Here is a 26,277-nt window from a genome sequence, read left to right as displayed (position 1 = left end):
AAAACACCCGATGGAACCCGGGATTTCACGGTTTATTCGCAGCCTTTCCCCGGTGGCAGGAGGCCGGTTCCTGATGGAGCCTTGGCGGCGGGTTCGGGAGGGGACACACACACCACACGCACATACACACACACACATAGAGGCTTGGGGGGGGCGAGGGAGCCCCCAGCCCCACGTGTGGGCAGGGAGGGCCCCGCTCTCACACACACATAGAGACCCCACACCCCCCCGCCCCGAGCGTCCGTCAGGTCCCAGCCCCGCGGCCGCGGGTGGGCTCGCCCGTTCCCCCCCGACCCCCATTTCATCGTCCCGGGCTCAGGCCAGGGGGGGCCGGGCCCCGCGGCGCTGCCCTACAGGCCCGAGTAGGCGGCGCGGTGGTAGCCGGCACTGTAGTCGTAGGGCACCTGCGGCGGGGGCAGCGGGCACTCGGGGAAGAAGGGGGCGAACCCTGCAGACAGGTGCCCGCCGGGCTCCTCGCCGGCGCCGCCGGGGGCCGGCTCCCCGCCGCCGGGGTAGAGCGGGCGCAACGCCTCGGACGGCGCCTTCTTGGGCGGGCTGCAGGGCCCGGCCGGGCTCCAAGGCGGCTCGGGGTAGAGCAGCCCGCCCAGCAGCGGGTGGTGGGCAGCGGGCAGCGCCAGCGGCGCTTCGTAGAGGCCGTGCTCCAGGCCCAGCTCGGCGGGCAGGCGAGCGGCGGCGGTGCCGCCGGGGAAGGCGTCCGCTGGGGCGGCGTGGTCGGGCAGCAGCGCTCCGTATTCGGGGCCCAGCAGCTCGAAGAACTCGGTCGCCTCCGCTCCTCCGCCGCCCTTTTCCAGCTCCTTGGCGCCCGGCGGCGGCCCGCGAGCGGCGGCGGGCAGGGCCGGCTCCGTGAAGAAGGACGGCGGCAGGTTGCGGTCCCGCAGCGGCACCTTCCGCGGGCCGCCCGCCGCCCCGCCGCCGCCCGCCGCCCCGCCGCCGCCCGCCGCCTCGCCGCCGCTCGCCCCCCGACCCTGCTGCAGGGAGCCGAAGAGAGCCGCCAGGCTCTTGCTCTGGAGGCTGCTGGCCGCCTGAGAGGCCTCCCGGCGCGGCGGGGGCTTGGCGGGGCAGGCGGCGGGCGGGGAGGCGGCGGCGGCGGGCGGCGGCGGAGCGGGCGGCGGCGGCGGGGCGGCGCAGGCGATGATGCCGGTGCAGCGCTTGATCTGCTTCTGCAGGTACTTCCTGTGGTTCACCTTCCGCTTGGACTTCACCGGCTTGTCCAGCGCCAGCTTGATGTTGCTGGAGGCCGAGTCGATGAAGCTCAGCAGGTCCCGGGTGGCTTCTTTAAAGTCCCCCGCGTCGCCCCCGCCGCCGCCGCCCTCGTAGCCCTTCTCCAGGTCGGCATAGCCCAGGATGCCGCCGGCGGCGGGGAAGCAGAAGGAGAGGAGGTGGTGCGGGCTGAGCAGCGCGGCTGGCACGGCCATGGCCGGCGGCGGGGCGCCGCCGCCCCGAGCTCCGCAGGGCTGCGCGGGGCGGGCGGCGGCGGAGACGGCGAGGAAAAGGCGGCGGGCGGGGGAGGAGGAGGGCTCTGGAGCGGGGCTGGCCCCGGCCCTCCCCGCCTCCCCGCCGGGCGCCCGGGGGCCGGGCCGGCTGCACCCACCTCCCCCCGGCTGGGCACACGGGCAGCGGTGGAGGGGCGGGACGAGCATCACCCCCGGGACAGGGTCGCACACCTCGGACAGGGACACAGACACGCCCGGCCAGGGACACAGACACAGACACCCTGGGACAGGGACAAAGACACCCCCGGATAGGCACACACCTCCTGGGACAGGGACACAGACACCCCGGACAGGGACGCACCAGATAGCTCCAGCACCAGATACACCAGGTGTAGCTCCAGCACCAGATACACAGGCATCCCCCAAGCCAATGCAGATACTTTCTCTAGACCAGGTACACACCCTCCCCATGGCAGGCGGTTGGAACTAGATGGGCTTTGAGGTCCCTTCCAACCCAAACCAGTCTGGGATTCTGAGTTGCTCGTAGTGCAACTGTGCAATTGAAGAAAAAGATACCTGTAGGCAGAGGGCTATGGGACGTCCATGTGTCTCTGTGTCAGAATGGGTATGTGTATAAATGAGAGGTGGATTTAAACCCCTCAGCAGAAGTACAACTGACATGGATTAGCTACCAAGGCTTTTACCCTGAGCTCCTATCAAGCCCTGTCAAGCTTTGCAGTCTGCTCCGAGCCCTCGCACTGAATTACAAAGAGCAACACCCCGTGTGCTCCGCAAGATCATTTTCCATCTACTTTGAGTTCACTTCAAAGTGCACATGGAGCTAGAAAACACTGTCTGTCACCAGATGTGCAGTTTGGGACCGTTTCTTCTCTGAACAACATGATATGACTGAAATACAGCAGCTACTAAGCTGTCCCCGAGTTGGTATCTGCTTCAGCGTTAGAGTGGCAATATTTCATAGCCCAAACGGGGTTGTTAATGAGTCTGGGTGGTATTATATGCAGAGTGGCTAAATATCCGGTGGCTTAGAGGGAAAAAAAGCTGAAAGCCCTGGCTTGTCTTCTATAGGGCTGAATTCATTCAATTAAACAGCTTTGAGAGCTCAGCTACGGTTTAGCGGGAGACTTTATTACCTCCTAAAAATCGGGGAGCATTAAAACAATTGTGAGGCATGCAAAGGAAAGTTGCATTCAGTTGTGCTAAGCAGCCAAATTTACATATTCTCAACCAGACCTGGAGATTTCGAAAGCCTTCATAATTGCATTAAACATGCTCATTCTCCGTGTTCTCTCGAGCAGAGCTGATTATCCCAAGTTGGGCAATGCCCCGAGGGAAATGTGCTAAGCCACATGATGTCAACAACTTCCCAAAGGAACTTATTTTGTTCAAGAAAATAGTGGTTTGGGTATTCCTGTAAAATATCACTCTTTCCCAGCCAACACTTTCTTCTGCCTCTGCTCTTTCAGATGATGCTGCTCAGCCCGTGCAGGGCAGCTCTTCCACCCCCCCTCTCCTTGCTGGCAAGGTCTAATTTCCAAGAAGTGATGGGATTAGATCTACAGCATAATCCCAATCCCAGGCAAATGCTTCGACCAGATTCCACACCAACATGCAGAAGAACTTTTTCCCAGTGAGGGTGACAGAGCCCTGGGACAGGCTGCCCAGGGGGGTGGTGGAGTCTCCATCTCTGGAGATATTCAAGACCCGTCTGGACGCCTCCCTGTGTGACCTGTCCTAGGGACCCTGCTTTGACAGGGGGGTTGGACCCGATGATCTCTGGAGGTCCCTTCCAACCCCTACAATTCTGTGATACAGTTCTATGTCCTGGTCCCTCCGCTCTCTTCCCATGTCAGACTGAGGGGAGTAAAGCAGTTGCAGAAGCCACCCCAAACCTCCAGACTTCGGGATAACATTCAGTGCTCACTAAGGGACTCCTGGGGCTCTGCTGCTTGTTTCTTGCCCACTTTTGTTTAGGAAACATGTCTGGGTTTGTTTATTTTCTTGCTCATTATAGGCAGCAGCATCTCAACCAGCTCTGAGGGTTGAACCAGGGCTGTCTAGAACAATGCCCTTGATGTCAAGTTTGGCTTTTCTAGAGGGGAGTGCAGGAGCAGGGACACCGTGTCCTCATTAGCGCTTTGCAGCAGCCACAAACTGAGCTCATAGCCACACAATCAAGCCTTTTGCAAGAATATTGATTTATTATCCTTATGGACTGAAAGGAGAGCGTGCCTTGCACAAGCCAGCAAGCCTTGCACAGCTGAGGACCACGTTATGGTGCCAGCACTTCTGTGGGGCAGCTCCTTGCTGGAGGTGGTTGCAGAAGCTGAATCCTGGTGCTCATCAGACTGTGCATCTCAGTATCCCACGCTGGGGTAAATCCTCTGCAGTACAGGAACAGGTAGTGGGATCCATCCTGAGGCAAACATCTCATGCTATGCCCATGACTAAAGCAGGGTAGATTCAGACTAGGTATAAGGAAGAACATTTTTATAGTGAGGGTAATAATGTTTACTGGCACAGGTTGCTCAGAGAGGTGGTGGAGGCCCCATCCCTGGAGACATTCAAAGTGGTGCTCTGAGCAACCTGCTCTAGTCGAAAATGCCCCTGCTAACCACTGAGTAGGTTAGACAGGATGCCCTTTAAAGGTCCCTTCCAACCCAAACCATCCTGTGATCCTACAATCTCTAGCACAACCTTCCCTTGGGGGAGGCAAACTAAACCCAGCACCGTGTCCTGCTCTCACAATTCAGTTTTCATCTCACCACAGCATCAGGAAGGCAGCGTGAAAACAAGAAAACCTTTATGACAGGGGAGGGAGGATTTTTATATCCCCCCCAGCCAGTTATATGGCCCATATGGTTATCGAGTTATGGGAAAATCTGGCTGTCCAAACAGGTGTCACTCCTTGCAACCTACAGTCTCATTTCCTGATCGCATCTTAATCGGCAAGTTGGTTGTGAAAGTTGATTTCTTGCACATTCTTATATCAGTGGGAATTTCTGCCCTTCCCTGACAAGTATTATAGGCAGCCTTTGACATACAGCCCTACGGGACCTAAATAGGCTGCTATTCTTTCCCCGTGCTGAAAGGGAGCTTTGTGCCAGGGATTCATTAAACTGCACTGCACAGCCCTTCATAAATGGGCTCAATAATGAACAGTCGATTTAACTGGAAAAGCTGCTGGAGCTGTTAAATTAAAGGGAAATAAAGTGCACTTCAGGCTCAGTCTGCCAGAAGAAAATGTTGACCTAAAAAAAAATGAAAAGAACCCCAAAAATAAAAATCTTCATTTGACCAAATCTCTTGAGAACAGGATAAAAATCTTCAGGAAGTTTATACTTGCAACAGTAAGGGAAGTTTTGGGACATACTTGTTTGCTTCCCTGCTAATAAAGAAAGAAAAATTGATAATAAAACTGTTGGGTGCAATCAGGAGGAGGGAGGAAAGGCATATCCTGCTTAAGCCAAATTTAAGCCACTTATCCTAAATTTAGTATCAGGTGGCTTACACGGATCCAGTCCTCCTGCCTCAAATCACTGCGGACCCCTTCAGATGGTGAGTGTCCATACGTGTGCATGTACACGGTTCCTTTATGGTCTTGGCTCCTTAGAGATGCTGTTTTATTTGGACAGAGGACTGCAGGCTGGCAGACTGCAGACTAGCACCCTGCAAAAGAAGCCCTGTTTAACTCTTGCATCTTCTGGATGCTGTCCTCTCAGTTCCTCTTCCCTTTTTCCAGTCTCGGTGTGTGCATCGTGTTTTCCTGGGATATATTTTCACCCAGAAAAAAAAGGACAAAGTGGGTTTTGGTGGTTCTGCTGGCACTGGTGAATGGATGACGTGTGTTTGTAGGCACTCCACCACACGAGAAAGAGCTGCACAAAGCTGTGCCGGCTGTGTTTAGGGGATCATCACTCCATCAGGAGATCCTGTAAAGGCTCTCCTTGTCCATGTCCTTGCCTGGGCTGAGCTCTGAGATGCCATCGGAGTTTTCTCTGGTTGGCAAAGTATTGCTGAGGTAGGCACAAGAGTCTGAGGTGGAGTTTAAGCATTTAACCTGAGATTCTTTATATGCTTATTTTAAGCAAGCGAGGAAAAAAAAACCCTCAAAACATCAACTGTTGGGAACTGGAGAAGAAATAGTGAATCCAAAGTTTCCACTGTAACTGCATTCATAAATTCATCAGGCAGAAACTTTAATTCCCATTTGCCAGTATTTTCTGAAACCCTGGAGCTTTACACAGCCCAGTCCTGCAGTGTCTTGTTCTGGGATGACATTGTTCATCAGGCAAGGGTTGTTTTCCTGATACGAGGGGTGCAGCACTCAGCTGAAACATGGACCACACATGGGGGACTATGTATAATCTACTGGATGAATAGGGAAGTCCATCATTGAGCTAAGCCTGACCCAACACTTGGTTTTAGAAAAGTGGAATTCTTTCTTTCAGTGGGGTTACCCCAGCATAAAACTGGCGTTGTTCTTCCATCGTAGCTATCTCACCCTCCTTCATCTGAACAGTCGTAAATACTGCTTCACAGCTGTGTTATGCACTTTGCATATGATGTCTTGTGAAGGAAATCTCTCTATGGGAAGGTAGACTGTAAGCTTAAGGACAAGACAATCAGAAGAAGCATGCAATGGGACTGTGCCCAAATGTAATTCCTGAAAACAAACCTCACCAGCATAAAAATTTTGTGTTGCTTTCACTGTTTTTTATTTTATAAACTCCCTGGTTGGAGAAACACCCATCTTCTTCATACAATCTTGACTTTTGTTCAAAGCTTTCATATAATTTTGAAGGTGGTGGCAGCAGGTTTTCAGCTCCTTAATGAAGTTGCCTTCAGAGGGTTAAGTGTTTTTTGGAACTCTCTGAAAACACCAGCATTCAGGAGTATTAGCTGTAATATATTGTCTTCTACCTACAGTCTGCATAAGGATCTATGGCTTGATTAAAAAAGGACATGGCATAGTTCTAAGTCCCACACAAATTGTGAAAACATGAACTTGGCTGACACAAAAGTGCATTTTGGTGAGTTTCATGGGCTGCTTTCTGGAAAATGGCTTTTGGGTGCATTGCTGGTGGCTCAGTGCCGCCACTACAAGAGCTGTGCAAAAGCCACCACCTGCCTCTTCAGGAAAGAGTTTTGGGAGATTGAAATTGTAATTTCATTTCATTAATTTCTGCCCACAGTCTGGCACTCGGCTGCTGGTAGAAACACACGTTGAGGAAACATTTGCCTTTGCGTTTGCTGAGAGTTGGGGTTGCTCAGCCTGGAGAAGGATCCAGGGAGGTCTTACAGCGGCCTTCCAGTACCTGAAGGGGCCTATAAAGAAGCTGGGGAGGGACTTTTTAGAAGGACATGGAGTGATAGGGTGAGGGGGAATGGTTTTAAATTGGAAGGGGGTAGATTTAGACTGGATTCTAGGAAGAAACTCTTCACTCTGAGGGTGGTGAGACACTGGCACAGGTTGCCCAGGGAGGTGGTGGCTGCCCCCTCCCTGGAGGTGTTCAAGGCCAGGTTGGATGAGGCCTTGAGCAGCCTGGTGTAGTGAGAGGTGTCCCTGCCCATGGCAGGGGTTTGGAATTTGATGATCTTTAAGGTCCCTTCCAACCCGAACCATTCCATGATTCTGTGATTCTACGATACTTGAAAAGAATAGGAAAAAAAATACCTCTTGTATTATTGAGAAATATTTTCTTCATGTTATTTGTTTTCCTCAGTCCTTGTGTTTTCCTTGAAATCTGCAGGGTTTTATGTTCACTCAGAGATATTTCTGAAGGACAGGAGCTCCTCAAGTCTTACCTGATGCAGTGAGGATTTAGCAAATGCTGCAAAATAGTCTGGATGTGTCTCAGTCTTCACGGAAACTGAAGGCAGTGAGGTCTGGCTCCCCCCACAACTCCGGGGAGAGCAGAGGAGGGCTGGTGCTGTTTGGTGGCCTGTGGTCATACACAGCCTGGCACCAGTGTTTCAGAAGTCTTCTCTTTCATTATCTGTGCTCTGAAATAAGGACCTGGTCCAACTCCCAGTGAAGTCGTTTCCACTGACTCCCGTTGAGTGACAAATAACCCCAACGGATGGGCCTAATTCTCAGAACTGCTGAACATCAGCAACTCCCATGACTCGGGTGAGCCAGTCACCGTCTCTTTGCCCTCCATTTGGGAATAACCCATTGTCCTGAGCCAGGAAACCCCATGCCAAATTACAGAATCATAGGAGTTGGAAGGGACCTCAAGAGATCATCAAGTCCAACCCCCCTTCCTATGATATGTGGCATCATCCTTCTCTGTAGCTATGAGCTAAACTCTGCTTGTCCTTCCAGCTCTCCCATGACCTGGGCTCAGCCCTCTGCTACCCCTGGTGGCTCTTAAACGATGCTTCAACCATGCTGAAGAGTCTCTGACTTGGAGGTGACTTCAGGTACCTGTGACCACAGCAATGGTATAATACTCTTTTGTGGCTCTTAAACGAACCTGGTGCAGCTCAACTGATGGATCCTGATGACCCTGGAAACGAGGTGGCCTCAGCATGTGGAAAGATGCTCTGGCACCATCCCACCCATGTCCACTCCAGGGAGACAGGTGCTGAAATGGTGGGAGCTGTGTGAGCCCACGACCGGCAGCAAGACAGCCTGACCCTCACAGGTATTTACCTAAAGGAAAGTATGTGGCTCTTTTCTGGTGTGATACAATTGCCATGAGATACCTGCAGCATGGGGTCACCTTTAAAAATGTTGGTCGGCACTGCGTCCTGGTATTCAAAACATTAAACTGTTTCTTTCCAAGAACTTTTTTCCCATAAAAAAGAACAACTGTGGAATTTTAAATTGCTTTTTTTTTTAATTGAAAACGCTATGAAAACTACTGAAAATTGCCCATCTGTTACAGAGGTCAAACAGTTTTAATGAGCTTAACTAAAGAGGCAATACGATTTTGTATTCCTAGCCTCACCACCCATCTGCTGCAGCACCAGAGGAGACTTCCGAGACCTGGAGCTGGACTACGAATATGTTTTTGCCAGGGTGACATGAAGATCTGATGGACATCAAAAAACATCAGGTGTAGGACAGCTGATGCCCCTTGGTGAGCTGCTGTGATGAGATTCAAATCTCAAAGGGATTTGAATCATCTCCTGAATCCAGCACCAATTTCATTAACTCCCTATATTTTTTTTCACCATTAATTTTCTCCCTTGCTGAGGGATGTCTGCAGGGAGTTTAATACTATCAGGAGCAAGAATTTGTCCTGAGACCCCTTTCCTACAGCAAAAATAACCTTCTTGGTAGTGTGGCACAATCTGCAGGCTGAGGTGGCCACCAGTCTGCAGGACTCGGGAGCAGCCATGGTCCCTGCTCCTGCACCAAGCCCTTCTTTGGTCCACCCTTAGCCACAATACATTCTCACATGGAAAACCCCAGACCCTAAATCACCACAACACAAATGTCATGGAGTAAACACGGGTTTGCTCCATGCTTTAGACTTGGGGACACCTTGCTGAATGGATGACTTCACAGAATCACAAGGTTGGAAAAGACCTTTAGGGTCATCAAGTCCAACCATTCCTGTCCTACACTAAACCATATCCCTAAGTACCTCATCTACCCGACTTTTAAACACATCCAGGAATGGTGACTCAACCCCCTCCCTGGGCAGTCTGTTCCAGGTAGGAGAGCTTCAAAGAAGCTTCAGAGAAACTCTCTTCACAGCAAGAGAGCTTCAAACCCAGTTTGTGGGGCACAGCTACATTTTAAATATTCACAGGACTCGTTGAGAGTTTCAATCCTGATATCTATATATTGTCTATAAATTACCTAGATGATAATATCTTATTTGTCTGTAAATTATCTAGGTGATAAGAAACCATTATATGCACATACATACCCAGAGTGGGAGCGTGCTGTGGTTGGGGGATCACATACAGCAAACACACGTAGAGTAAAAATACTGTTAAAAATACCCACAAAAGCCAAACCACCAAAACAAACAACTCTTTTTTTTAAAGCTCCAGCTAACCAAAAATTTGGATTTTTGGTTACCAGAAATGTTTTTCTAAACCAGATGTTCCCAGCCTTTTCCTAGCAGAGCGGCTCGCGGATTGTTCCCTGAATGACTGCGCGCTTAGAAATGGCGTGTCTCGTTAAAAGAGAGAGGGAGACTGAGGGAGAGAGTCCCACAAACCGCCATTCTCATGCAAATAACCCCAGAGGAAAAAGGACAGTGAAAATGATAGCACTGATCTAATTATCTGCAGGCCAATATAGCTAAGTCACTGAAAGAGGCCCACAGAAAAGGCTGCCACAGAAACACAAAAAACAGCCAGAAAACAATAAGGAACTTAGCAACAGTATAAAAACGGACTTCTTTCTGCGCACAAAGAGTAGTTTTATGAGCATTTTTCTTGCTTTCAGTTTGCAGAAAAGGTTAGAGCACATTTTAAATTCTATGCCAGGGTTCCGCTCCCCCCTCCCCTTCCCTCCTCCCAGCCCCCGCCAGCCCCTAAAGATCCTTTGGCACGCCGTCATATCGCGGCGCGCCCAGCGATGGGAACGCGGCCACTCCTGCTCGGTGTGCCCGAAGTGCCATACGTGCTGGGGGCTTGCTGAGGTGGATTTTGGCAGTGCCTTTCTTGGAGGCTTGGAGTTTGATCAAGACATTCAAGCTTTCTTTGCTCTCTCTCTCTCTCTGTGCTAACACTCTTGTCTTCCTTTTGGTGCTCGGAGGGGTGCCCAGCTGGTGGATGGAGAGTATGTATGCTCTCTGCCCTCCCTCAAGTGACCTGTTTGAGGGTCTTGATGCTCCCACCATGGAGAGCAGCAGGAGGAGCCTGGCTATTGCAGCCTGCACCTGAGCACAGCCATCCCCACAGCTGTAATTCACTTCAGGAAGGACCACGAGATGCTGCCCGCCAGATTGCCAAACACAGGCACTGACAAGCAATAAAACATACTCAGAAGCTGCTGACTGTGGTTGTTGAGGAGGGTCCCACATGAACATCTCACCCACAGCTCCTCTTCTCTGGACATGGTGCTTAAGGGACACGGTTTACTGGTGGACTTGGTAGTGTTAGGTTTACAGTTGAGCTCGATGATCTTAAGGGTCTTTTCCAACCTAAATTATTCCATGATTCTCATCAGCAGAGAGAAACAGGCAGCTCCAGAGTAACTTCTCTGTCCTATTTTAGCAATCCTCCCATGCCATTACCTGTTTTCCCATTGACTTTGAAGAGATCCCCCCATGATAAACCTAATCCAACTAACCCCACACAACTCCTTTTGGAGCTACCTGTGTCAAACCAGTGCCCAACAATTGCCCAAAATGTTCTGAAAATGCTTTTTAGCCATTCAGAGGCCACCACAGACTGTTTTGATGGGGAAACTCCCAGCCAGGGACTGTTTCTGTTCACTACAGGTTTAGACCTGGCTGAGACCAAAATCGGAAGGACAAAATCATCTCACTACAATTTTCAAAATCATCTCATCCCACCTATTAAGCTTAAAATGCTCAAATAAATCTGAAAATATTCATAATTAGCCTCATGTCAAGAATGCACAGACATGGTAACAACTACTTGCCAGATGTAGTAAGCTTGATCCGTATGGCTGGATGAATAGAGGGGAGGAAGGGCAATATCTTCTCTGGGGTAGGGCATTGGATGATTTCCTTTGGGCCTCTGGAGGGGACTTTTAAGAAGGATATGAATGGAAATATGAAGAACTCATTTGGCTTGGGTGGGGACAGTCATCACTATTGGCAAAATTCAGTTTTCTGGTGGCAGCACAAGGAGACAGAAGAGAAACCACTGGGAAACCCTGAAGGATGAGGGGATTCAGGCTACCTCCCTCAGACACAGTGTCCTGAGCTAATTCTGAGCCTGGAACCCCTCACAGCCAGACAGGCAAGCCATGGAAACACAAACATTGTGCACTCAGTTTTGCCCAGAGGACATGCTGGAAGAAGTCCGGTGATTTTTTTTTGCAGGGGACCATCTTTAAGCCATCCCTCCACAGTCTCATCTTCAGGCCTGGACCACTGCAGAGGGAACACATGGCCTAGATGCATCATTTCAAGATGGATTTTCCTTAGAGGCATGGCACGGGTTCATGGGCTTCACAGAGGAAGAATCAGAAGGAGAAAGCGAGCAGAAGGACTCAAAGAAAACACAAACAGACTTTTGGAAGGAATGGGCAGATCTACTTGGAGAACTCAAGTCTCAAGAAAGGTAAGTTAACTCTCAAGTACTTACCAACTCATTGTGGATAAAAGGTAGCTAGCCAGCAAGGGCTCCTTGCCCTCCTGCCCAGGCTGTGTCCCAAGAGGAGGAACTGGGGATTTATAATGCACACAAGTGGAGATGTATGGGGACACGGGTCAGTAAAGGGCAGCGGGGCCCTTATAGGTTAGAAATCCACTAACAGACCTGTGCGCATCTGCCCTGGTCCTTCCTTCTTCCCCATCTCAGCCCCAGCTCCCAGCACCATCTGGAGCCAGCATCATGTGTAGCCCATGATGAACAGCCCGGGGAGCTGCTCAGTGTTAAACTCTTTTTTTGATCTTGCCAAGTTCATCTGAACCTGGATCAATTCCCTGTTGTCCCTCACCCCACCACAGGCATCATCAGACAATTGTACCAGCTTCTCCTGCCTCACAGACAGACCTCTTGAAAATACACATGAGAGAGCAGCAGAGAAGGACAGAGCAGAAGGCAAGTTGGCATGAAGACCGTGCCAGGCAGCTCTTTCTCTACCATAGCCATCTAACTGCACAAAGTCTTTCTCTATGTGGAGATGCAACACACAACAATAAAAGTAATACAGCAGATGAAGGAAACTACCACAAATAGCAAGATGGAGAAATAAAAGGCACTCAACCCCTCCATCCAGCTCTCTGGAGCACCTATTGCATCTTATTTTGACTTTATAATGTGTCCACGAAACGCATCTATTTCCTAGGAGAGCTTTGTTAGCATTTATACTGGGGGGGGCTGGGAGGAGGTAGGGGGGAAGCTGTCATTTCTGTGAATAGTCAGTTAAGGTCAAAAACCAGATTTTGGTAGCAAAATTGGCTGTGTCAGATAAATGTTAGTCATGGTGATTATCTGCCAGGGAACGCAAACAGGCTGCAAAGCGATAAGAGGAGCTGCTGGCACCACAGACCCTGTTCAGGTCTGGGGGGGGGGGGGGGGGGTGTGTGTACATGAATTTAATTTATGCAGGCTCTGCAAACAGCGTCGGATCGCTGTGTCAGATGGTCCAGCACCAGATCAGCAGCGAGATGGCAGGGGTTTGAACCTTCTTACTCACAAGGACGAGGGGAAATGGCACAAAGCTGCGCCAGGGCAGGGTCAGATCGGATGTTTGGAAACAAATTTTTACTGAAAGAGTTGTCAGGGCCTGGAACAGGCTGCCCAGGGAGGGGGTTGAGGCACCTTCTCTGGATGTGTTTAAAAAATGGGTAGATGAGGTACTTAGGGATATGGTTTAGCATAGGACAGGAATGGCTGGACTTGATGATCTTAAAGGTCTTTTCCAACCTTGTGATTCTGTGATTCTATGAACTCTTTGCCCATTTTTTGTGTACTGCTTCCCAGGCCACTCTGTTGGGGGAAAAAATGACATCATCAGAGAAATACCTGACATTTCATCTGATGTAAATTCAAAATACACTGAGCATTGAATAGCACACCACAGTGCACAGGAACAGCTGACAGGCCACAGCGGATGCCTCAGGAAGGAGCTAGATCCGGCACTCCTTTGGTTAGGAAGGAGCATGAAAACAAGACTTAATTGTCAATATCCAGAATGCACCCTTATCATTTCAGTGTGTAATAGAATCACAGAATCACAGCATCACTGGGTTGGAAAAGACCTTTAAAATCATCAAGTCCAACTGTTCCTGTGTTATGCTAAACCATATCCCTACCCATCTACCCATCTTTTAAACACATCCAGAGATGGTGACTCAACCCCCTCCCTGGGTGGCCTGATCCAAAGCTTGACAATCCTTTTGGTGAATAAATTTTTCCAAATACCCAATCTAAACCTTCCCTGGTGCAATTTGAGGCCCTTTCCTCTTGTCCTATCCTTGCGACTATTCCGGGCTGTGAGACTTAGAGGAGAATATGTCACACTTGGTCAGGTACAGCCCTTCTGACTAAAGTAATTTAAAAAGAAGAAATACATTTTTTAAAAAATTAACCCTCACCAAATAATACTTCAGAAAATTTTTACAGCTTTATCTGTGTTCTCCAGTTTTTCTATTTGCCACACACAGTGTTGTACTTTTAATCCACAAAAAGAGAAAAAGAGAGAGAAATTAAGAGGTAGGAATAATAAAACAAGTAATTCACTATCTTTCCAGGGCAAGAGTCTCCACATTTAAACAAGGAGAAAAAATGAAGTTTCAGATTCTTTTATTTTGAGAGTAACCCTTGGCAAAAGCAATCTGATTTAGAAATCTCATCCAGCTCTTGGTAACAAGCTGCCCCACGAGCAGTGCTGGACCCCTGCACCCATCACCAGGGCAGTCACACGGGCACGTCACTCACGCTGTCTTTCTTCCTCCCCAACGTGTGGTTCCACATAACACCACTGCAAACTTAACGGAGAGCAGCTCCTGACCCCCCAACTGCTGCCTCCTTCCACTGGCCACCGCTGTCGCGGCGTCGGTCATGGCCACCCTCCTCTGTGTGTGTGCGCGCACGTGTGTGTGTGTGCAAGTTCCCGTGCTAAGCAAGGGGCTGATGGAGTGTGACTTTCTCCTGGGAAAAGAGACACACACCTCAACTCGCTGCTGACACTGTTCTCTTGTTTGGTTTTTTTCATTTCTGTGCGAAATCACAGCATCATAGGGGTTGGAAGGGACCTCCAGAGATCATCGGGTCCAACCTCCCTGCCAAAGCAGGGTCCCTAGAACAGGTCACACAGAGAGGCGTCCAGACAGGTATTGAATATCTTCAGAGAAGGAGACTCCACAACCCTCCTGGGCAGCCTGTCCCAGGGCTCTGTCACCCTCACTGTGAAAAAGTTCTTCCGCATGTTGGTTCCCCACAGAACAGTGAAAAGGGGCTGGCCATTTCCCCCAGTGTCCCACACTTCAGATATTGATAAACATGGATCAGATCCCCTCTCAGTCTTCTTTTCTGCAGGCTGAGCAGTCCCAGCTCACTCAGCCTTTCCTCATAGGGGAGATGCTCCAGGCCCTTAATCATCTTCGTAGCTTCCACTGGACTCTCTCCAGGAGATCCCTGTCTTTTTTATACCAGGGAGCCCAGAACTGGACAGTATAACACTCCAGGTGGGGCCTGACAAGGGCAGAGTAGAGGGGGAGGATCACATCCTTTGACCTGCTGGCAATGCTCCTTTTGATGCACCCCAGGATCCCATTGGCCCTCTTAGCCACCAGGGCACACTGGTGGCTCTTGGCCAAAAGCAAGTGAGTAAAGATGTCATCACTTACTGTCTTGTAACTGGAATGACATGGAAGGAGAAAGGCTGGAGGACTGACAGTGGAATCCTTACCTGTGGTATCTGCTGCGAGGACACAGAATCACAGAAGGGTAGGGGTTGGAAGGGACCTCCAGAGATCATCTAGTCCAACCACCCTGCCAGACCAGCATCACCTCGAGCAGGCTGCACAGGACAGCATCCAGGGGAGTTTGAATCACTCCAGAGAAGGAGAGTCCTCAACCTTCCTGGGCAGCCTGTCCCAGGGCTCTGTCACCCTCACAGTTAACAAGTTCCTGCTCATGGCCAGATGGAACTTCCTATATGCAAGTTTATGTCCATTGCCTCTTGTCCTGTCCCTGGGCACCACTGACAGAAGACTGACCCCATCCTCCTGACCCCCATCCCTCTAGTATTTATCAGCACTGATAAGATCCCTCCTCAGTCTTCTCTTCTCTAGGTTAAAATTCCCAAGTCCCTGCTTAGGGGCCCCAGAGCTGCCAGCACGTTTTTGGGAGCAAGTCATTTCCCAACTGGGGTTACCCAAGGGTAAGAGCACGGTGGTCTCTGCACTAAAATCCATTTCTCTGCTCTGGATTTGAGCCTAGCGTGACCACGACAGGCACAGAGAGACCCTGTGACGGCACCAAGCCGCGGAGCAGCCCTGTGCATCCATCAGCAAAATCCACCAGGACATCACTCATGCTCTCAGCGCTGCTCCTCCAAGAGCCACTTATTGACTTACCTCAACCCAAAACAACAACGTCAGTCACCATTCCTCTTCCCAGCTCCCTCCTCCTCCCCCCCCTTCCTGGGGTAAGGAGAAGCATCGAATAATCCTCCTCCGTTCGGTGTGTGGTCTGGTTGTCCGTGTCGTCATGCAGACAGTACAGAGACAGGGGGTCAGGCGGGTCATCAGAATGCTAATAAGAATTCTGATTGATGAGCCGGTGCCTCGGGGATGAATGGGATACTTAATTAATGACTTCTGCTCTGTTTAAGAAAAAGTTTCCCTTAACTCCCATCCCGCTTCTTCTTAAAAAAAAAAAAGAGAAAGGAAAAAAAAAACCCTCCCCTCTATAATCCCAAGTTTTCCAAACAACATAAAGGAAACTTCAAAGACAGACATGGCCAGTTTTTATGCGTTGGGTTGGTTCAGTGATTCTTTCCTTCCTTTGTTTACAAGGGCAGCCAGGCTTGATTCCAAGGCTGGAAAAAAATAAAAAGGCCACATTGTTCAACCAGAATCTGGATTTTTACAAGAAATTTCCTCCTTCCCAGTAGGGCCATTAACTGCTTCACTTCTGGGTCTGCAAGTACCAAACCTCCCCACTGGCCCTGTGAAACTCGGCAGCAGTCGCTTCCTGCCAAAACATGGCTCAGCTTCGGAAACAAGACGTACCGCCGGGATGCTATTGTCCGGGTAAAAGCCGACCAGCAAGCCAGGATTGGGTTGTTGGGGTGGGTTTTGGGTTGTTTATTTTCCAGGGAAATAAAAGCCCATCAGGGAAAATACCTGGTAGGCACATCGGGCTGTGCATTCAGGGCGATTCGGGTGGGATTTCACCCCAGCAATTAGCAGTGGGAAAGCAGCAGTGGTTTCAAACGATCTTCTCTTCCGGATTGATCTGGAAGGTTGTTTCACGCTAAGTGAATAGCAGCAGGAAAGAAGATGAAAAGGAGGGGTGAGGGGTGGGGGGAAGGAACCCACACAAATGAATTTTTTAACTCTGAGGTCTTTTTTCTTTCCTAGGAACTGGCTCAGCTGCAGCATTCAGGGCAGAACAAGCTGCTCAGTATCAGTGCTGAGCAGATGGGTGATGGCAACGAAGCGATGTGGGTGACGTATCGGGTCCCACGTGTCTCCCTCCCAAATTCGGTCACTGCCAGCAAGCAGCTTGGGCATCACACAGCCAGGCCCACGGGCTCAGCAGATCCACCTTGGTGGGCTCAAGCAGGGCAAGAAACGGTGTCCCTCATCCCCATGCAGGCTTCACCAGCCCTTCACTTGGGTTTAAGGACATCCTTAACAGTAAACCCATTGCAAAACATCTCAATAAGTGGGAGCTGCTCATGCAGTTGAAGTTAAGTGTGTATTTTAGTGCTTGGTTGATCTGTAACCCACAGGAGGAAGAGATGGATCCTGACCAAGACGGCAGCTGTGCCTGGAAGCGATGCCAGTGATGCTCAACCCAGGTCCGCAGGCTGCCTTTTCCTGGATTGCTGGAGCTGGGTTTTGATGTTGATATCCCATTTTTAACTTCCCCTTGCACGTGTACTTGACATCACCCACTGTTCTCTTCAGATGTAGCTGTAAGCACAAGTAAAACCAATTTCTCTTTAAAAAGCCAAGGCACCCTGACAGCAGATAGTCTCTGTCAGTCTGAAATCTGGGCACAGAAGAAAATGTGCCTGGTCCAGAAGAACCGTCCAGCATGGCTGTATCCTGCCAGCCTGGTCTGCTAAGCATTTGTACAACAGTGCAGGAATTTTCTGAGCAGACACCTGCTTTGGCCTAAGGATTTTGGAGCACCAGTTACTCTGGTGCTTTAACCAGCCTTGCTAGTTCAAACCCCACTCATGGGGGAGTTAGGAGTCCCTCACTTGGGTATTTTATTACCTAAAAAGCCCTGTCCTATTTAAAGTGATGGGGAAGGTCACAGTCACCTTCCTCCGACCTTGAATCCTGCATCTGTGATCTCCTCCTTGATTTCATCCAAGAGATGAACCCTGCGGAAAGGCAGCAAAGCAGGAACATAAAATGCCCAAATATTCTCATCTGGGACTGGCGTGACCCACCTGACCATGATTTTAAGGAAATTGAGACAGTCATTTTTACTTTGAGCCCTTCCTCTCTTTCTCCTTAATAAACAAAAAGGCTTTAAACAAGTTGTGCAAGGGGAGGAGGGGGGCAGAGGTTTGGGAATGGAGCAGGTCTTTGCCCCTCCTGGGGACCTCACTTGGGACACGCTGGCTAAAGGAGAGGGAGGAAGAGAAACAAGTGAGAAAAGACCCATCAAGTGATGCTGGGCAGCAGGAAAAGAAGGAAAAAAAGAAAGAAAGAAAGGAAGGGGGGGGGGAAAGACAACCCAAGGTTTGCCGCCCAGAGCTGATTTGCATTTGTATTGGGCTCTTGGGAAATACGGATAAAACACTCTTTATTTTCCAGGGGAATTCAGGGAATATCAGCAGCAACATCCGTGCAGAGGCACAAAAGGGGGAACAGAAGCGTTCTGGTGATCCTGTTCTCAGGCAGCGTCGCGATAACATCAGAATAACGCATCTCTTGATGCTCCTTCGTGGGTCCTGCCAAGAAAAGCAGCGCGGGCACAAAACCACGGCTACTTCTAGTGGCAGGACACATGGGAGAAGTGAGGGAGGGAGGTTAGATGCAATTTATTGCTAAATTGTGAACAAGGGACATAGACACAGGGTCTATGACTGACATCAGAGCTCCCTGTAGCTCCTGCCACTGATGCCCGTAGTGCCCTGTGACCCTCCTGCCTGCTGGGCACAGGCAGCAGAAAAGCAAAGCCAAACTGAGCACTGAAAAGGGCCGCAGGAAGAGGAGCCACGTGTAGTCAGGGAAACAAGTTGTACATCTCTGCTGCTTCCTAAACCTTGGGCTGTGGCTGCTCACCATGGGCATAGGTGACGTTTGTCAGTCCTAGGCCTACCCCAGCTCCCAGCTGGAGATGCCATCTGTGTGTGTTTCATAGAATGGTTTGGGTTGGAAAGGACCTTCAAAGATAATCACAGAATCACTAAGTTGGAAAAGACCTTTGAAATCATCAAGTCCAACCATTCCTGTCCTATGCTAAACCATATCCCTAAATTACCTCCTCTACCCGTCATTTTGCATTTTTAAGGATGAAAACCAACCACTGAGCTCATCTCATAACCCATGTCAAAGTGTTGACACTACTTCTTCCAGTAACCACCTCAGCCTCAGTCTGTGGCCAGAGTGGTCACAGAAGGGCAGGGGCTGGAAGGGACCTCTGGAGATCATCTAGTCCAACTCCCCAGCAAGAGCCGGATCACCTAGAGCAGGTTGCTCAGGAATGTGTCCAGAGGGGGTCTGAATGTCTCCAGAGAAGGAGACTCCACACATCACTCCTGGAATGGTGCTCCAGGAGGTCTCACAGGTTACTTCAGACTTGATTCACGTCAGGCTTTGCCCACGTAACTCCTTGCAGCTTTCCAGCAGCCCCCAGGTCAGGTGGAGCTTCAGTTGGGTGAGGAAGCATCAGAAAAGTGACATAAAAGGGTTTAAAATTACAGGTGTGACAACGCTACCCTGTGGGCACCCACGTGGTGATGAGAAGATGCTGCCTTCTGCACCTGCTCTCAGGTTTGATGTATGTCCTCTTCATCTGAGAAGCCTCCATTCACAATGAGAGGTTTCCAAAGGGAATTTGCTGCCATTTCTAGATATTTTAGGAGGATGGGGGGGCGGGAGGGTGTGGGGGAGGTGAGGGGAGAAGAGGAAGAGAGGGACTGAGATAGCAGAGGTCGAGCCCCTGGTTTACTCCACCGATCGAACCCTGGGCTGCGGCATCACCTTCCTTTTCAGCTGACCCAGTTCGAGAGCTGTGACCGCCTATTCCCACGCCACGTCAAAGAGAAGGTTTACATTGTTCACTGGATATTAATTTAAATTATTCTGGGGCGCTTGGAAACCACCCCCACTCCTCCCCCCATTCAGTCTCCATGGGGACTATCACAGGGGCTGGGAGGTATCAATGGGCAGCCACTGACACACCGATCTTCCTCCCCTTCTGCTGCGAACCGCCGCGAGCAATTTCCACTCTCAAAGGAGACACATTCGCGTTGTGCTGAATGACTTGTGAGGACAAGACAGACAGATTTATTATTTTTATATATATATATATTTATTTTTACTGGTTAGAGATGGATCACATCTCCTATTAAACCATTTTCCATCCGTTCCTCGGGTTCACACGCTCGCATCGCGGTTCTTTTCTTCACGCCAACATCCTGCTGCTTGTTGATGGTATTAATAATACACCCAGCAGGAGAGCGCGGCCCCCGGGGTCCAGGCTGTCTGAATAATTATTGACTGACATTGGGGCTGTTCTGTAAATTACTTTGTGACCCAGGAATTCAGCAGGTTACCGCTATAACTCAGGCTCTCGCACTTGATTGCACTCACCTCCCGCTGCCCCGACATTTATTAGTCTAGTTTGCGTAGCGAGTACTGACTTCATCTGCTGGGAGGCAAGGTGGGAGCCTCCTCTCCCTCCAGTGTGACCTGGGAGGGCCCAGCCTTTTTCACTGCTCTCTGCAAGGAAATAAGATCCTTCGCTTCCTCTCCGGCACATGGGGAAATGATAATGGGTAGCTGAAGATCCCAGCTGGCACAGCTGGATACACCAGCAGGCTGCGAGCAGGGAGGAGAAGGTCATCCCTTTCTTTCTGGAGGACAAACACTGTTTTTTCCCCCACTTTTCATGGAGAGGGGACCACTGTTCTGCCCTCGGACCAAAGGAATGGGGCTCCACAGCACCAGAGCCTGCCTCAGCTGGGAAGCCACAGGCAGGCAGCATACCCAGGGGATTACAAGGGGAAATGGCCAGCCTCTTCTCAGTGGTCTGTGGGGACAGGACAAGGGGCAATGGCCTCAAGTTGGAGCACAGGAAGTTCCGCACCAACATGCGGAAGAACTTTTTCACAGTGAGGGTGACAGAGCCCTGGGACAGGCTGCCCAGGGGGGTTGTGGAGTCTCCTTCTCTGGAGATATTCAAGACCTGTCTGGATGCCTCCGGGTGCAGTATGAGCTAGGGATCTGCTTTGGCAGGGGGGTTGGACCTGATGATCTCTGGAGGTCCCTTCCAACCCCTACGATTCTGTGATGCTGTGATTCTGTGGGATGCTTGGAGAACCAGTACCAGCCATTCAACACAGCGAGGTGTTGAGCTGCTTCCTATGAGACTGGTGCAGGTGTGGAAGCAGAGCTCTGGGGGCTCAGGGAAGCCCAGTGCTGAAACAGTGACCTCTGGACTGTGCCTGCCATTACTACCACCACCCACCCCAGCATCTGCCCAGAGGTACTGGATGGCTTCCCTGTAAGTGCTGAGCCCTGGAGCATCACTCAAGATCTGGGCAGTGATGTAACACAAAAAGCTTTGCAACTCATCCTGAAGAAAAGCCCACAAGACCTCTCTGGTCTTATTCAGGTCCAGGTTTCTCAGAAAACAGTTAAAAATGTTCCACAGTCCAGCGTGGAAATGTCTGGGTTCTGGTCCTGTCACAGAACGTGGGCTATGGAGGCTTCTAAAGCTTGTTTGTATGACAGCAAGGAACATCTAAAAGCCATGCTGCACCTTGGGGCTCATAGGGCAGAGCAGCATGGTGTTTTCCCCCATCAGCCTGGCATCTGGTCAGACCTCAGCTGCAGGATCCACAGCAGAGCTGATGTAGGGACACAGGCAGAAAATACCTTTGAGAACAAGTGCTTTTGAGAATAGTCCTGGCATAACTTCTACACAGAGATTAAAACTAAGTCACATTGTTCTCAAGTTCCAAGTTCTTCTCTGCATTTCTTACCCCTGCAGATGACATCAAGTTGGAGAGAAGAGTTGACTCAAGGAAGGACAGCCATTCAGGCAGGCACGCTGAAGGGAGGAGACAGTGAGAACCTCCCTTAGTACAGCAAGGGCAAGCACTAAGTCCTGTGCCTTTGGGACAGCCTGGGGGGCAGCTCTGAAGAAAAAAGTCCTGGTGGGCATCAAGCTGGGCATGAGCCTCCTGCATGTCCCAACAACCTCCTGGGCCTTACAAACAGGAGCAGACCCAGGAGATCCAGGGAAGAGATCATTCTCCCCCTCCTCCCACCCAGTTGCTGCTTGGTGACCACAAATCAACAGCTGCATCCATTCTGGGGCCTCCCAATGGAAGACACTGATCATTTGGAGGACCCCTGGGATGGTTGGGGCTGGCGCACTTAGCCCGTGGGGATGGAGGAGCTGGACTTGTTCAACTTGGTAAAGGGACAGCTTCAGGGGCACCTAACAGTAGACCCCAGCGCCTGGAGGGCTCATCAAGAAGACAGAGTAGGGCTGTTCAAGCAGAGTGTGGTAGGAGGATAAAAGACAACACACAGACTGAAACCAGAGGTTCAAATTAGATGCAAAACTTTTCCACCACGAGGACAGCTGAGTGTGATGCCCAGAGATGCTGCGAAGGCTCCATCCTTGGAGGTTCTCATGACCTAACCTGATACATCACTAAGTGTCCTGGCCTGACCCTGCTGTAGAGAAGGAGGTTTTACAAGAGACACCCTGAAGTCATAGAGTCATAGAATGGTCTGGGTTGGAAGGGACCCCAAGGATCACAGAGCTCTAACCCCCCTGCCACAGGCTGGGACACCAACCTCCAGACCTGGATCTACACAAGGTTGTCAGGGCCCCATCCAACCTGTCCTTGAACATCTCCAGGGACGAGGCGTCCACCACCTCTCTGGGCAGCTTGTTCCAGCACCTCACCACTCTCTCTGCAAAGAACTTCCCCTAAGACCTAACCTAAACCCTCCCTTCTTTACCTTCAATCCACCCCCCTCTTGTCCTGCCATTCTCTACCCTTTTAACAAATTGATTCCTCTCCTGTTTCCCTGCTTCCTTCAGGTACTGGAAGGCTGCAATGAGGTCCCCCTGCAGCCTTCTCTTCTCTAGGCTGAACAAGCCCAGCTCCCTCAGCCTCTCTTCATAGGGGAGTGGGTTTAATAATCTTTCTCTCCTTATTGCTATTTTGAGGATGTTTGGATCACAAATTACAAATGCAACCTGTTTGTCTCTGCTGTGAAGCCAAATCCACAAGCTAAGGAGCCCCAGAGCCACCTCTTGCCATGATAAATACTTCAAAAAGGGGGATGACGGGTTTGTGGGGGTTCTACACATGTTGCTAACAGTTGTAGACAGCATAATTCCCTAACGTTTCCAAGACCCACATATCCAGACGTGAGGAAACCAAAGACTCACAAGCACAGACCTATGAACAGTGGAGGAGCTGGGCAACACCAGGCTGGTACCAGCTGTGGTCCAGCTATGGCTGCATCCCAGAATCACAATCCCAGACTCACAAGGTTGGAAAACACCTTTAAGATCATTGGATCCAACCGTTCCTGTCCTATGTTAAACCATCCCACAGCGTCACCCTTCGGTGCTGCCCTCCCTGTCCCAGCACAGCCACATTCACCCCTGCCCAGGAGCCACCCTGCAATAACCTGTCAGCAGGTCCAAAGATTTCCAAAGGGTAGGTATGGAAACCAGGACAGAATCACAAGGTTGGAAAAGACCTTTAAGATCATCAAGTCCAACCATTCCCATCCTAAGCTAAACCATATCCCCAAGTACCTCATCAACCCATTTTTTAAACACATCCAGAGAAGGTGACTCAACCCCCTCCCTGGGCAGCCTGTTCCAGGCCCTTCAGAGAATTCCCCAAAGCCACAGATCCATGTGGGAAGGGCTGCCCACCCAACACACAACCCCAGGCAGGCTCCAGCCATCCCTGCAACCCGGAGCAGCTTCCTCACAGGCTCCAAAGAGAGGAAGCGTTTCTGTATGTCATGTTGCGGGGTGGGGGGATGTGGTTGTTCAGGAGGGCAGAAGGAGCACCCCTCTATTCAGGTGGCAGTCAAAGGGAGCGGAGGGTGCTCAGCCGCCTGCCGGAATCGGCCTCATATTGGTTACACCCCTGGCTATTTGAGGAAAAACTTGGCCTCTCAAAAGCTCTCTGCCTCTCTCCTGCGCCTTTGTGTTCTCTAGAAGGTGAAGCGTAAGGGCATAAAAAGCTGCAAACAAGTTCCTACCTCTGGAGACCGGGCATTTACTCTAAGAAAGAGCGAGCGATTGCTTCCCAGAGCATTGTCCACCCACATTAGAGAAAGGATTAAGCAGATACATTCAGCTATTCTAACAGATTTTCTTTAAACCTTGAATACGCCTCTCACACTCGGTAAGATAATCACATTAGTTTTGTCATTAAAAGATCCCCTTTATAGAAAGTACCTAAACCGCTTAAACCACCCAGAGAGGTCGCATACATTAGAAAACAACAAGACAAACGGAAGGGATTTGCCATTCCCGGGCTCAGTGTTTCGCTGCCCCTACTTTCCAAACCAGGGGATTGAACCTCCTGGTCCTCAGGGAGGAAAAAGAGACTGAGAAAGTGCCAGTCTTTCTCCTGGAGAGAAGCTTACGGGGCAAACTGGGAGAGGGAAAAGGACTCTGCAAAGGTCCTGACATCAGCACAGAAAGGTTGTGTTTGAGAGTGCTTTGAATCACTTGACATGCCCAGACTGTCTCTGCATCATTCCTCTCCCAGCAGGCCTGGTTCTCTGCCCACCTGCACTCTCACTTCCCCTCTTTCTGGAACCTCTCCTCAGCCAGTGACAGCCGGAGGTTTATTTCATCCCGCTGCATACACAGGTAGTGTCCTTCCTGCCAGGAGTGAAAGCAGCAGTGGTGAGGGAGAAATATCAATGGAGAAAAGGTCAATGGAGAAAATGTCCAGGCTGTGGTGGTTTAGCCCTGGCTGGAAGCCAGATGCCCACCAAAGCCACTCTATCACTCCCCTGTTCAGCTGGAGAGGCTCAGGAGTTAGAGATAAGGACAGGGAGAGATCATTCCACAATGAGCATCACGGGCAGAACAGACTCAGCACAGAATAAAGGAAAGAAAACTGCCCACTGCCCACTGCCCTGAACACCCAGTGACACCAGAGTCGGGTAATGAGAACTATGGCCAGATCTTAAAGCACCTCCCCCACCCCTCCCTTCTTAGCAGACTTCACTTTAGTCAGCATTTCGCTCCTTTCTTCCCCCACATTGTGGCAGGGGAGGGGCAGGGACTGGGGGAATGGGGGTTTCAGTCAGTTCCTCATGAGCTGTTTTCATTCTTGGCCGGGAAGGGGTGGGAGGAGGAGAGAAAAGAGACCCCGCTGCAGCTTGGCTGCTCCAGCAGGACCCTCAGGCAGCATCCCCTCCTCGATTGGCAGGCAGGGCTCCCCAGCGCAGGCAGGGGCAGGGCACAGGTTGAGGCTGGGGCAGGAGCTGGGTGTCTCCATAGCACTCACCCCATGTCCTTGGACACGTAGGGGTCTCCGCTCCTCCAGCTGCCGGGGAAGGACCTAATGAGGGACAAGACAAGAGTGAGTGGCTGGCAGTCCCCGGCACAGCCCCGTCTCAGGGCTGCCATGGGGTGTCGGCCCTTTGCAGGGTTCTTGCTGCCGGGACTACTCACCACTCTGCTCCTCGGGCCAGTCTCTCCCCCTGTTCATCCCCCGCTTGTTCCTCTTCTTCTTCTTCTTCTCCTTGCACCAGTTCTGCAAGAGCCCAGAACCCAGGTGAGTTGGGAGCAGCAGCTCCTGGCCCCTATCACCGTCCCCCACGCCATACTGCCATGCTGTGCAGTGTGATGCCCAGATCACCTACCTGGAAACGCTCTACGTCCAGAATGACGGAGAAGATGAACATCTCCATCAGGAGGGACATGAAGCGCATCTTCTCGTCCATGCTGCGGATGCTGAATTTCTAGCAGGTGGGTTTTTCTCTCTCTCTCTCTCACAGATACGCTGTGACTCGGTCAATCACCACTCACACCAGAGGTAACTCGTTTCACTCACACCAACAGTTTGTCCAATCTAAATCAGGTTGCGATACTCAGCTCCTTGTACCAATATCCAAAGTCAAGGCCAATCAATCAATGCCCCAGAGCAGTGACTCCCCGTTGGGGAATGGAGCCCCAGTCTCCTGTGTGACAGGTAGGTCTCCCACTGACCCACAGAGCAGGAGGCTGCAGCACAAGTACACAGCAGGACTCCACATTCGCCTCCTGCTTCCTTGAACATCTCAGTCACACCCGCACAAGGTCTTTCCAAAGCTAATCCAGACCACAGCAATACTCAGGGATCGACATTTTCAGTGCAGCACAGAGATGCGACTAACCAAGTGTCCACAATCAGGCACCAGAACCTGGTAGACAACACTCATGTGGGACGTCTCCCTACGACTCACTGTATCCCAACCAACCACTCTCCAAAACCCAAATACCAAGATACCCAAGTACACCAAATACAAGCAGGTTTACACCAGAACTGAGAGCTCAGCTGAGCTGAGAAGAACACCTTAATAATCAGAGAATGGTCCTTGTCTGCTCCTGCAGCGAACCGAGCAAGACAAGGAGTCACTCCAGGGAAATCCCGGGGTGTGCCAGGGGAGGCCTGTTCCTTTACCAGATCCTGCAGCTCAGCAGAGAGGATCCCACCTGGGGTGCCGAACTGAAGCCTCCAAAAGCCGGAATCAAAACTCAGCAGCCTTGGTGACTATGAAGCAGG

At 50.8% G+C, this 26,277-nt stretch overlaps 1 protein-coding gene across 1 annotated transcript; it reads right to left on the bottom strand.

The window, feature by feature from the left end:
* Window positions 1–273: 273 nt before the first annotated feature.
* On the bottom strand, window positions 274–1,466 carry FAM181B (family with sequence similarity 181 member B). Its single transcript, XM_084271328.1, has one exon. It carries the CDS (start codon window positions 1,434–1,436, stop codon window positions 351–353), a length of 1,086 nt encoding a protein of 361 aa, XP_084127454.1. The 5' UTR covers window positions 1,437–1,466; the 3' UTR covers window positions 274–350.
* Window positions 1,467–26,277: the final 24,811 nt, after the last annotated feature.

The sequence above is a fragment of the Gallinula chloropus genome, assembly GCF_964237585.1.
Source record: "Gallinula chloropus genome assembly, chromosome: 1".
In the NCBI taxonomy this organism is placed as follows: Eukaryota; Metazoa; Chordata; class Aves; order Gruiformes; family Rallidae; genus Gallinula; species Gallinula chloropus.
The sequence above is the reverse complement of the archived record's forward strand: the minus strand, read 5'-3'. Positions and strand labels throughout refer to the sequence as shown.